General features: G+C 36.9%; 1 protein-coding gene across 1 annotated transcript in view; it reads left to right on the top strand.

The window, feature by feature from the left end:
• The first annotated feature begins 4,632 nt into the window (after positions 1-4,632).
• Positions 4,633-13,380, top strand: part of LOC144443546 (uncharacterized) — a 9,073-nt gene continuing 325 nt past the window's right edge. Inside the window, exons 1-4 of the mRNA XM_078133073.1 lie at positions 4,633-4,756; positions 6,315-10,483; positions 11,214-11,283; positions 11,970-13,380. The exon at positions 11,970-13,380 is cut by the window's right edge and continues 325 nt beyond it. Of these exons, the coding sequence (XP_077989199.1) occupies positions 6,371-10,483; positions 11,214-11,283; positions 11,970-12,007 (4,221 nt within the window). The 5' untranslated portion in view covers positions 4,633-4,756; positions 6,315-6,370 and the 3' untranslated portion in view covers positions 12,008-13,380. The remainder of the gene's footprint in view (positions 4,757-6,314; positions 10,484-11,213; positions 11,284-11,969) is intronic.

Below are 13,380 nucleotides of genomic sequence, written 5' to 3'. Positions count from 1 at the left end.
CATAAACAAACAAACAAACAAACAAACACAAACAAACAAACATACAATCTGGCTGCATTGCAGTATCATAATACACAATGTAGTGTTTAAATTTCAAATCAATTCAGAAAAAAAGACTGTTTGATAATATGTTATTTAATAAATTTATCATACCAACCTCTTCATCCACCTCTAGATTTCCATCTGCACTCTCATGATCTGTCTTCATTGCATTATCAGTTGACGTATTGCTTGCTTTGTTGTCACTGCAGTCTTCAAGTTTGGGCTGTGAGGTTTGGTCTTCCAACCTATTTGTATTACCTTCACTTTGAACTTGAACAGTACATGTAGCTTGTTCTTGCTGGTGAGCAGAGATGTGTGATCTACTGATATGTGATGTGTCCATTATTGAAGGAGAATTGGCCTGTGAAATACCTTTCACTGATGTATCATCTATTTGTTGTCTTGCAAGTACATCCTCACTTGACGTATTGTTGTCATCTGTAGGAGAGTTCTGATGATGGCGAGTCTGGTCTGCAGTTTTGTCATCTGACGAAACAAGACCACTGCGATCCAGGACATTTCCTGAATATAGATCATGGCCATCACTTTGTTCAGAATAGTCACCCTGCTCCTCCTGCTCCTGCTCCTCCTCCTCCTCCTCCTCATCCTCATCCTCATCCTCATCATCATCATCATCATCATCATCATCATCATCATCCTCATCATCATCATCAAGTGGCCTTGGAGTCTCCTGTGTTCCACTGCAATCAAAACTTGGAGCTTGAGTTTGCTCCTCTGCATCCATTCTAGCAAGAACAGAATGATAACGTTGAATCTGCTGCATTTTTTCATTGGCTTTCAGTTTCATTTTATATTCTCTTTTTTGAGATTGAATGACTTCATCAAACTTCTCAAGTTTTCTCTTTTCCCTTTCTTCATCCACCATTTTCTCGTGGTCTCCCTCTCTTTTTTCTCTCTTGAATGTTGAGGTGCTTTCAAGTAATTGTTTATTAAAGTACCGACTTTCTGCCTCTAAAGGTGCAATACTCCTCAAACTAGTAGGTACTTCACATTCTTGTACACCAAACAACAGAGGGATAACAAAATCTTCTTTTTCACGATCTTCAAGTGAAGCAATTACACTTGTATCACTGTCCTTCATGCAGAATTTTTCAGACATAAAATTTTTCGTTAAAACCAAAAGAATGCAGGAACACTGCTCTAGAGCATTTTCAAAATTAGCAAATTTACCCTTGCCTGTCTCTCCGAACTCCTCTTGTGTACAGTATTTCCTTCTTTTGTTTGCCAGAATTCTTTTTATGGTTTCAACCTCTTCTTTATCATTACTACTGGCAAGAATGAGTGCATCATGAAACTCCTTTCGCCTGTCTTCTTGTAGCATGGCTTCATCTCTTTCAGTCCAGATGTGTGAGGGGGTGGACTGAGATCTCATCGTAGTTTTACCTCCCTTCTTCCCACAGCCATTCTGTGGATTATTAACACATTTTCGTAAGGATTCCTTTTCTGCATGGTTTCTTTTTTTGTTGACTTTCTTAGAAGCTGATTTCTCTGGTTTAGTACCTTGCTTCAGATTGTAGTTTTGATCTGTTGTTCCAACTTGTGCTCCATTATGATTTTCTGAAGTATTATTACAAACTCCTCTGGTGTAGCCTTGTTGAGAATCAAGGGGAGAGGTACTTGGTACTAACTTTTCATTTTTCCTGTTAGCACTTTCAGCTATTTCAGATTGACATTTTGCTGATCCTGCATTCAGTATGGAGTCTGTTACAACTGCAAGTGTTTCTGAGGCTGTGTTATTTGGACTTTTGGATACAAATGTTCTATTTGCTTCCACTGGAGTATCACTTCTTGCATTTTCCTTTTCTGCATGGTTTCTTTTTTTGTTGACTTTCTTAGAAGCTGATTTCTTTGGCTTAGCACCTTGCTTCAGATAGTCTTGATCTGTTCCAACTTGTGCTCCATTATGACTTTCTGAAGTATTATCACTAACTCCTCTGGTGTAGCCTTGTTGTGAATCAAGTGGAGCGGTACTTGGTACTAACTTTTCATTTGTCCTTTCATCACTTTCAGCTATTTCAGGTTGCCATTTTGCTGTTCCTGCATTCTGTATGGAGTCTGTTACATCTGCAGGTGTTTCTGAGTCAGTGATATTTGGACTTTTGGATACACATGTTCTATTTCCTTCCACTGGAGTACCACTTCTTGTAACCATATTCTTCTTTGTTTGCGTTTCTCCCTGCTGTAATGTCTGTGCATCTGGCATATCCTTATCATTCTCCATTTCGATATCTTGGCGTGTTTCACTTTCTTGAGACTGGACTCCGTTTATTGAGTTGTACTTGCATTGGGTTACAGGTTCTGTGAGTTCATCTGCATCACTTTCTACATGTCTTGGAAGTGGATGGAGCTTCTTTTGAAGTGAAAGTGTTGCCATTTAGCAGTGTTATTCGTGCATATAAAACAAATTCAATCTATCAAGTAATTACGACTTCTGACACGTAGCGTAACACCATCAGTATAATAGCATCAACTCACTTGTGACATGTGTGCACCAGTGGTGGCACTTTGTATTAATAATAACAAAACCTAATTTTACCATGGAAGTTCTGGCATTAGCCTTCTGGCCAAAATCTACGGAAAATGTGAAAAGGAATAAGTATCAGTGATGCCCTATTAAAATAACATACATGTGAAAGTTTGATGTCACACATCAAGAAGCTCCATGACCATGACAAATTTCCCAGATTGGGAAGCTGGCATAGACAGGCAGGCAACCATTTTTGCATAAATTAAGGAACATACATTTGTCACAGGAAACTACAATATCATTATGTATGGTCAAATTGTTTTCTGCCCTCCTCCTATTCAAATTATATGGACCATTTTGCTGCAATAAAACATAAAATGTCCTGCATACACACCAGATCTAAACTGAATGCCTTCAATAACGGCAGTCTTTAGATTTTCGTTCCTTCACACACTAATTGTTGGAATGCAACAAAACATATGCGATTAGTAATGTTTGAAGTATGTACCAAATTAAATTGAATGTGAAGACTGCATTTGGAGTGATGATGGGCGAATGGTTAGAGTGGCTGGCTTGGAATTTGCAGGGTGCAGGTTCAAGCCCCATCGCTGCCATTTGTTTCTGTTTGGTTAAAGTCCTTGGGCAAGATTTGAACCATGACTATGCCTCAGTCCACCCAGCTTTATAACTGGCGACCTGGTAGGATAGAGGTTGTAATGTGAATGCTTTAATCCAGGTATCCCGGCTTATAAAGGCTGCAATGGATTGTATGCTCCCCAGCAGCCTCTATAAAAACATAGGATTAAAACATTCACATCACATACTCTATCCTACCAGGTCCCCAATTATACAGCTGCGTTGACAGGGCTTAAACCTGCAACCTGCAGATTCCAAGCCGGCCACACTAACCATTCTACACTGTAAATGACTCCAAACGCGTCATTAAAACTACAAGCTATATTTAGATATTATCAAACTTTACATGTCGACACATGCACTTTGTTATCTGCATCAATGTATGTACCAAATTATAATGAATTTGAAGTGTGCATTCTTAAGATATGGCCTAAGTACTGAAAACCCTTAATTATGCAAATTGGTCATTAATATTCATAGAATGTTTACTAAAACCTAATCAGTTCTAGCCATTATCCAGAAGAATATGTGAGCCCAAAACAGGATCCCTCTCACACTCAGGCCTTTGCTAGGCCTATACTTTGCTTGGCCTATGATTTTATGTTGTGTGACTAAACATTGTTCGTAAAACTTACTGTTTATTTTCTTACAGGTTTTGCAAAGAAAAACAAAGCGAGCGGTTCCAGCGGAGGACTGAGAGCGACATAGCGAAACCGCTAAAGTACTGCATCTAAGAAACATGAAGATGAATTTTATTTTTTAAATTTTTTTTTAAATCGATCGACCGACCCATAGTAGCCATGAAATAGTATTTATATTTGAGAAACATCACCCTAATCTGATGTAACTGACGCGACGACGGCAACTAGTCAAAATGACTTCATCTTTTTATATGAGCATGGATTTATGTAGCTGCAATAATTGTAGCATGGGTTATAAACACTAAAACTTAAAAAGTCACCAAAACAGACGAAAAAATCCTCAAAACCGCAGCAAGACGCTACAATTATTGCAGCTAGGATTTATGGAGTATATTAGTAAGGTGGGCAAAGGTTTACTGTGTACTGTGTATAGCGTGTTACTGACTATATTAAATCCGCAGCCGTTATCCGTGGTTTTAGATCATTCACGTTGCCCGCTCTCCAAGGTCTAAAATTAAATTAGATATATGTTACACAGTGTACAAGTCTTTGTATCATTATGTCATTGCTATTGTTACGTCGCTGGAAGACACTGACATTTGGATATCACGAATAAAAAAAATCGGCTTTTACCTCTACCTTAGGATGAAGTGAATGTTCAGCATCCGACAGTTATATTTATATTGAAACCAAACGAAGATTGCAAATATTTCGACCGATTAATATCGTGGTCTTCTGTAGCTGTGTACCTCGAATTCAGAGTTTGGAAGGTTGCGAAAGGGGATTCCCCTAATGCGCGCGCACAGTACGTCGTCATTTCCGGAATGAAATACTAGTCAAAACCAGGAAATCACTCGAAAGATGAACATTTAAAGATATCAACACGAGAGCGTATCTGCCAACGAGAAGAACAACAAAGTTGTGAAGATGAACTTGAGCTAATCCAAGTGTAAGTAAACCACGCCCTCTTGTGGTCGGGGTAGCAAATGGCGATCGATATCGATAATATATATGCTAGCAACCATGTACTATAATCGACACAAGGTCACAGTTTCTCCCAAAGAATAAGTGTGATTTCAGGTACGAAATGCAATAGCGGCCTCCTACATCCATAACGAAAGTATGGTATTTTTTTTCAAACTATCTAAAGTCTGTATAATAGTTCAACTTCAGAGACTTGTCTTTCTGACTAGCGTTGTCATTCTCGCAAGCGAGAGCACATATTGACGCTACACGAAATGTGAAATATATCCTCTGGTGGATACGTTATAGACGGTGCCGTAAAGAAGCCTGACATGTATACAGTATATGTTACGGCGATTATAGTTTAGTGCTTCTAGAGATCGTGAGCACACAAATAATTGGGCTAGTAGTAAAAATTTCAGACAGTGACATATTTTGTCTGTGGGAGATATCCTGAAATCCTGGAAATAGAGACCTGTTTGAAATGAAGCAAAGAAATGCTGGCGATTGTCAAGCAGTTTGTTCAAAGTGACTTCTCTTGGTGTTTATTTTTTTCCCTGTCATGAGAGGTGCTTGATATAATATAAATTTACCAACAAATCCAGGTTAGTCATAGTTATAGGATCGAGTAAAATTAGTTGAATTTTAAGTCTCAGAATTTTGAATATGACACCATCCTGGATGCTGTAGACATGGGTCAAGGCACAGCTAGACAGAGATCAAAAGATACATAGTTCCTAGCCTGTTTACAGCACTGATCTGTGACTTGTGAGAGTCCACATAGATGGATGATGCTTGTAATATATAGAATCCAATATCGAGTGGATACTGTGATTTGAAAAGATTCCCAGAAGCTGATTGGTTGATTGGTCAAAGTAGAGCGTGATATTACATCATACCGTTTGATTATTAAAATGAAGTCATCATAGTAATGTACAGTGTAACAGAAGAGAGTGGTATCGGATTATAAAATTTGATGTGGGGATGGCTTGGTAATTGCTCAATAATACCTCTATTTCCTTTATACATTGTCAATGTGTTTTATTTTGTTTTTGTTTTGTTTTTTGTGGGGAAGATGATGATCGACTCTCGAAACAACAAATAACAAACAAACGACAATATACAAAGGGAATAGAGGTAAATAAAGCAATTGAGCTGTATTCGTACATCAGAATTTAAGCAGATCGAAATGTGTATGTTCAGGCACATGTCTATCTCGAGTCACAGGTCAGTGTCGTAAACAGACCACATCATGACATGTAGTCTCTGTAAACATCATTGCTATTACAAAAGTAGCGATATTTCGTACACTGACATTTCTTAAGTGTATATCTCAAAATTTCAAATTGCCACCTCATTATGTTACTTGTACAGTCTCAGTACACAGTATTCATCAATGTCGAACTCGTTTAAAGCTAGATTATTAAACTATCGTCGCAATACATTGTCATGGTAACATCATGGAGATGAAAGGATGAACAGTGGTTTCACACAGTCTATATATGCATATCTTTTGTACTTGTTAACCTTCTGATTTATTATAGGAATCAACTTCTGAATTAATGTAGTCACATAAACAGTGTTATCCACAGTTGGTACCATGGCAACAAGTTCAGGCCACCCTGCATTATTGGAGAGCCCCAAGACTGATGCTTTGCCAGAGTATCCAGCCTATCCTATTTCAAGTTCACAACAGTCTCAGGAGAGCAAGGAAGATGAGGAGGAAAGGAAAACAAGAAGTAATGAACCAAGTACAGTCTCCTTGAAAGATGATGTCGCTGTTAATGACAGGAAAAGTGATAAACAAGAAAGGAAAACGAGAAAAACACCCTCCACTTTACCACTTGGCCACAATTTTCATAGGGCTCACGGAAATTCTGTCCAAGAGCAGAATGCTGAAGCAAGTACAAAACAGGTGATAAATAGTCCTGAGCATACAGCATCTTCTTGGTTACCAAGAGCCGGAATGACAGACTATCCAAGACCAAGTTGTGAATTCTATGACGTTCTTATTCTATCATGCGATGTAGACAAAAACAAAGTGCTCAACTTGAAGAATAAATTTGAGACTTGGAAGCTAAAAGTTTATCTTTTTGATGAATTTCCAACAGGAAAGCCAATCTTTAAGAATTTACAAGATGCTCTGGATCAGTGTTCATTTCTTGTAGTCATAGTTACGAAGGGTTTTCTTGAAGACAGATGGTGTGAGAAGAGAATACAAACTGCCATCATCAAATCTCTGGAGGATCCAGACAAAGAAGATTTTGTTTTACCAATAGTGTGCGGTTTAGAAAGTCATCAAGTCCCTATTGAATTGAAGAGTGTTTCATGTTTGAAGTGTGTTGGTACTGATGAATTGGATGTTTCATCATTACGGAGGGTTTTGACGTCAAACAAGAGACTGAAACGGGAGGATAAGTTTAAGAAGGAAAGAGACATGGAAAATATAATGCTGGATCAGAAGATGATGGATGAAGAAATACAAAGGCTTCAAAAAGAACTTGAACGAAAAAAGATTTTCGAGAGAAAACGAAAAGAGATGAAGGAGATGCAGGTAAGGCTCGAAGCTGTCAATCAAAATAAGTTGGTAACAGAAGAAAGTCAAAATCCAAGGAGAAGAAACGACACAAAAAAGACACAAAAGAAAGAACAGAGACAGATGTCTGAAAAAGGGAAAAGAGCAGAGATAAGTGATGTTGATGGTTACCATGGAAATCCAGGAATTCATTACCACCCTACAGAAAATGATAAGAAGTTAAAAAGCAGAAGAAAAGGTCAGAGTACTGTGAAAGACAAACAAACCGCATCAAACATGCCAAAACAATCTATTGAAAAACAAAAAGAGAATTTGACCGATATTGAGAAAACAGTTCTTCAACCGCAACAAACTATTATTACAGTGTTAGAACCAAGTGTCAATTCTGACAAGAAGCAAAGCACAAACTCTGACACAGAGCATTCATCTGATAGGAAACAAAATACATTAACACTTCCAGATTTGATTCCTAGCACTCAGAAAATACAGAAGAAGGCAGATGATGTTGAGAAGAAGGAGGAAAAAGAGATTCCAGGGAAAGATCCTAAGTCTCCAAATATGCACAATAGTGCTGTTGTTAATATTTTACATTCAGTAGATTTGCATAACAATAGTGGGATACCACAAGAGTTGAAAGCACTGCTGGAAGAAAGAGGCACCCACGAGGAAGAACAAATGACAACTGCAAGCAATGATGGAATGGATATAAATAGTGTCAGCAAAGAACAAACATGTGAAATCAGTCATCATGAGGAACGTAAATCTGACAATTCAGATCATGGGAAACTTCAGAAAGGTAAAGGAGAGCGTGAGGAGATAAAGGAGGAAGAAACAAGAAAAGATGAGAGATTATCTGAAGAAAAGGAAGCATATGGTATCATGCGACAGACTCAGTCTGAGAAAGGAGAAAAGACAGAGGCAGACACTCCAAGTTTAAATGTTCAGAGAGATGAAACTGAAAACACCAAAAGACAAACACAGTCAGAAATAATGAAAGATGTTCAAATGTTGAAACAACACATAAAAGATTTGAAAGAATCTCAACAAAAGATAACAGAGATGACTGGAAATAGTGGCCATACAATGATGAGTCAGGTTGAAAAGTTAGAGAAATCTTTATTTCAAAAAGAGCAGATGTTGCAAAATTTGGATGAGAACTTACAAGATTCTGGAGCAAAAAAAAGAGTGCATTTTACAGGCATTGAACCTAGTCATGAAAGAGAATATTTAGAAAAACCTACAGATGAACCCATGAGAAGAGAATTTGCAGAACGTTATGTGAGAGGGGTTGAACGATCCTGTATAGGTGATGAGAAGCAAAGATCAAGTTCTGTATCGCGCAACAGTAGTCAAAGGAGTGAAGAAATAATATCTGATGAGGAAAAAGGCTTGAGGACAACAAAGTGTTCTGGAAATCTGCACAAGGATGAGAGAAGAGTACAAGAAAGTGAAACAGGAGGGGGAAAACAAGAAAACTGTGTGAAAGGGGATCAGAGCTGTAGAGCAATGGAAGGTATGGAGCATGAACAAGAGATTCCAATGCCAAGGGAAAATATGGAGGGAAAGATCAAGGAAGAAATAAATGAAACAAAGCAGCGTGAAGACAGTAGGGAATGTAGAAACAACAGTCTGGATGAGTTGGGAAAGGTAAACTCTGAACCTTGCTGTATTAAATCAAAGAGGCAATTAATGACAGGACTACAACAGCAGACTACTAATCACAGTGTAAGACAGAATGGTGTGAGTTTTAGTCATCATATGAGCAAGGAACAATGTCATGGTATGTTGGGAGAAGATGAAACCAAAAAGACAAGAGAAGTAGAAGTACAAACAGTGAATGAGTATGAAGGACAAGCGAAACAAGTATTGGTAGATGAGAGGGTGGAAGAAACTGGGATTCATAAAACTGTTCCAGAGAGTATGGAGATGAAGTCAAAGGACATTCAGAAGAGAGAAGATAGAAAGATAGACAAAGGTATCCTGGAGAACAGATTGGCTAATGTGGAAATGATTGCACATAGACCAGATACTGATGGAAAGGAGGCAATGAAAGATGAAGGAAAGAAAATACACAAAAACTTGTGTGAATCTGAAAAGATTGAGGGCAGTACACACAAAGAAAATGACAAAGAGAGCTTAAACAAAGAAAGAAAAAAAGAAGACCGTTCGAAGTTATTTAACACTTTAGAGTCTTCAACAGATGCAGAAGTAAGTAAGAAAATAGAAGACCTAGAAAATCGTGATGTCATTGATGGCAGTAAAAGTTACGATGGCACTTGTGGAGAAAGACAGTTTCAACCATTGGAGTCTCAAGTATACAGCAGTGAGAAAGAGCAAGCACAGATCAGTGAGAAAACTCCAACAGATGACTGTTTGTCTGAAAATGTGAGGAAAGATACAAAGCAAGATTCACTGGGAAACCAATCAGATATGCCAGTTCACTCACAAAGCAAACACCACCAGTCTGAAGAAACTATTCCTGAGGTGCCACAACTAAAAATCAGCGGTGGCAAAATTGCATTTGATAATACTAAAGTGCCCACAGGTTCTCAGCAAACAGGAGACCACCATACCAATGATCAGATTGCCCCAATGTTTACTTGTATGAAAACAGATCCCGTACCTGTCATTCAACATTTTTACATTACGGATAGTAAAGTACACATAGGAGATACAACTCAAAGAATCACTGGTGAATACATTCAAATTGGTGACTATAATGCAATGAATATACAAAATGTTTCAGACCCAGAAGAGCAGAAGTCTTATGATGTTGATCAAGCTGTAGGTATGACAAGAGATGACTGGAAAGATGTTAAGTTGAACCAAATCGGTATCGATGTTGATCCCAAAATGGAACAAAAATCAACACCCTATAATTTTGATGGAAAGGACACCAACACAAAGTACCATTTCGACCAAGATGATTTCAAAGTTACGAAACAAAATGAGGGAGCCGATGAAAATATCGAAGACAGAGACACAGTTCCAAAGAAGATATTTGGAGACGTCGACAGTATCCAACATGATGTGACAATTGTGAAAGAAATACAAGATGGTTTTGAAGTTGCTCATGTGAATCCAGGAATCACTGAAGGTACACAGGACGACTTGAGAACACAAAATGGAGCAACACAAAGTGGGCAATCAGGAAAAGATAGTACATGTAGACAACAGGTATGTGGATTGTTCCGGTGTCATTTTTTAAGATTATAATTTATATTTTGACTTGAAGTTAAAAGCTTCATTTTAGTGGAAATCTGGAGAGGTCAATTAATGTGAAAGTACCAAAATATAAAATCTTGGCCAAAAGTTTCATACTAGCTGTGTTGTGTTGTATGAATCAAAACATTTTGCAAAGGGTGGTTGATAAGAGTCCATGACTTTATTTAATGTAAAAGTATGTACCAGTGATAACGTGCATGATTGGTCACACATGTTATTGGTATTTACATTAATTGCAGTGTAATGCTAAAAACATTTAATTTATTGCATATATGCAAATGAGGATATCATCATTATATGTACATACAATCACATGACCACACAATTGTATTTTGTATAATATTTAGTATTTTGGGTAAACATATTTAATGATTGCAAAATCCTATAATGCCTAAATGCCATAGTGGATACTTTGGATATTGTCCCCAGGTTGTAAATGTAGTGTTTTCTGTGCTCTACTTAATCTTCTCTATTTCACTTGCTATATGCTCATGAAAGTATGGCCAAAGAGAGCACTGCACCAACTTCACCAAGTATACCACACTGGCAATCAAGTGTCGAGGGATTGCTGTCATATCAATCTTATGAGATTATCTTGATAGAGATACAAATTTGAACAATTTTTGAAAACATTGTCATTTTGCTTGATTCTTTACATTTTTTAAATCAACTTTCTGTCAAGGGCAAAGGTGAAGATAACACTGTTAATGAAGCAGACTTGAAGAAATTAAAATCTACAACCCGGAAACAAGGTTGGTATAATATACGCACCTTACTAAATGTATGTAAACTTTCTATTTTGCAAAACCTGCATATTTTGTGCGAGTGTTTAAAGAAAAGCATAACTTATTTCTTAGTTAACGTTAGATGCAGTGGAATGGTGGTAGCGTGATACAGTCTTATTGGCATATGTGTAGTTGAAAATAACATACATGTTAGTTTTTATAAGCTTTTTACGTTAAAGTGAAAATAATTACTAAGTAATATAAAATGTCAAATAAGCTGTTATCTCATATACAGTTTATGTATGCCTTCTTCTCTAACCTTACAATTTGTGTTCTGGCATCGTTACAACAGTTGACTGTATAGTAGGGACTTCCGCCACATTTGTACATGGCCAATGAATTACATCATCAGATCATTTATAAGTTGTATCTTAATTCAAGGTGTACATTACAATTTGTGTTCAATCATATTTTCAAGTGATGGTCAAGTGTACTTCTGAATACTGCTAGTACCTTTTAAATATGGCAATATCTGTGATAAATTCATAAAGGCCAGGGTTTCAGTCCCAGGTTTAGTGGAGCCATTAGGATAACTTTTTTTTGTTCAAGACCAACTTTTTTTTCTATAGCTTTGAAAAAACTGTTATACAGCTAAATATTGATCCAAATTCTAACTGGACCTTGAATGGATATGCCTTTTCATATATTTTCAGGAAAAAGGAAAAAGCAAAAAGATTGCATACTCCAATAAACCATGGTTCAGCGTGAATCAGCCAAGTAGTACAATGGATTGTAATTCAACCAAAGATACTATCTATATGGGCGTCCTCAAACATCAGCCAACCTCTTTCATGGCAAGATCAAGACTACTGAGGGCGGTGTGACACAGCACATCTTACTTGTTATCATGAGGTTTGATAGATACTAATGTGTTTGTAAAACAACACAACTGTACTTGCCTTGCTAATTACAACATATTTGAATCACTTACACAAGATATTTTACACATGTAATGGTAAATTAACACACAGCTTGAACGCTGTTATAACTTAAGTAAGGATGCTTCGAATCCACGAAAGTTTATTTTGAGTAGGTGCAATTAGTGAACTTGGCCCTTTTAGCATAAATCATGTTATAGGTAGTACAGTATACAAATCAAACGTTGATATTCTCTGTATAACTATATAGATATATATATATGATTTTGTATCTAGTGTTGACACACTGACAGGTCAATTGTAGTTCCTGGCCTGAAATTCTTATACTTTAACATTATATATAAAGTAATATTGGTTATTTTATCTGTCTGGTATGTCAGAAAGACAAAAGATTCTTTAATTTGGCCACAAGGGGCGCTATTCAGAAGAAGCTTCTAGATCAGAAGTGGGGACCATATCTGTCACTATCTAGAAGTTCTGTTGGTTGTGCCTTAAACTAATAACAATATTTTATGGCTCTATCACATTTTAATTTAAATATGTGTAATGTAGTGGAATAAGTAAATAGATATTGCAACAAAGTGTCTGGTTTACAAGATCAAAAAATGACACGAAAAATAAATAACCCGAGAACATAACTTTAAAACAATTGTAAAAAGTAAAATTAATGATATCATTTTATTGCATGACAAAATGAGGAGTTTGAGATTGATTGTGTTTTAGTAGATTATGGCAGTCCATTGGACTAAGATTTGGTGAAGTGTTTGAGTCAGAAACTCAACAAGTCTAACCTTTGTACTTTTGCCAGATGTAGTGTTTTTTGTAAGGACAGGAAAGCAAGCCTTTTGATTTTTATTCTGACAAGCATTATCTATACGTAACATTATCATGCAGAATTTTTTTTCGATCTCATGTCTACAAACATACACAAACAGACAGACATATAGACAGACAACATAATCTTCACTAGAAGAAAGTAAAAATTATGTGGCTTAAAGGAAAGCCCTTCTGTTGACATGCAAAGCATTCAAGTTGATTTCCTATGCTCCTCTTTACAGAGATTTATAAAGCCGACATCAGCCGCAATCAATTCACACAATGTCACTATTAGAACAAGAAAACACTACTCGCCTGCTAATGTGAAAGAAAGTTTGATTTATTCATTACTTGGTTACCATGGATATCA

Source organism: Glandiceps talaboti, chromosome 12 (genome assembly GCF_964340395.1).
Source record: "Glandiceps talaboti chromosome 12, keGlaTala1.1, whole genome shotgun sequence".
NCBI classification, from domain to species: Eukaryota; Metazoa; Hemichordata; class Enteropneusta; family Spengelidae; genus Glandiceps; species Glandiceps talaboti.
Note: the sequence above shows the minus strand (reverse complement) of the source record. Positions and strands in the feature narration are given on the sequence as shown.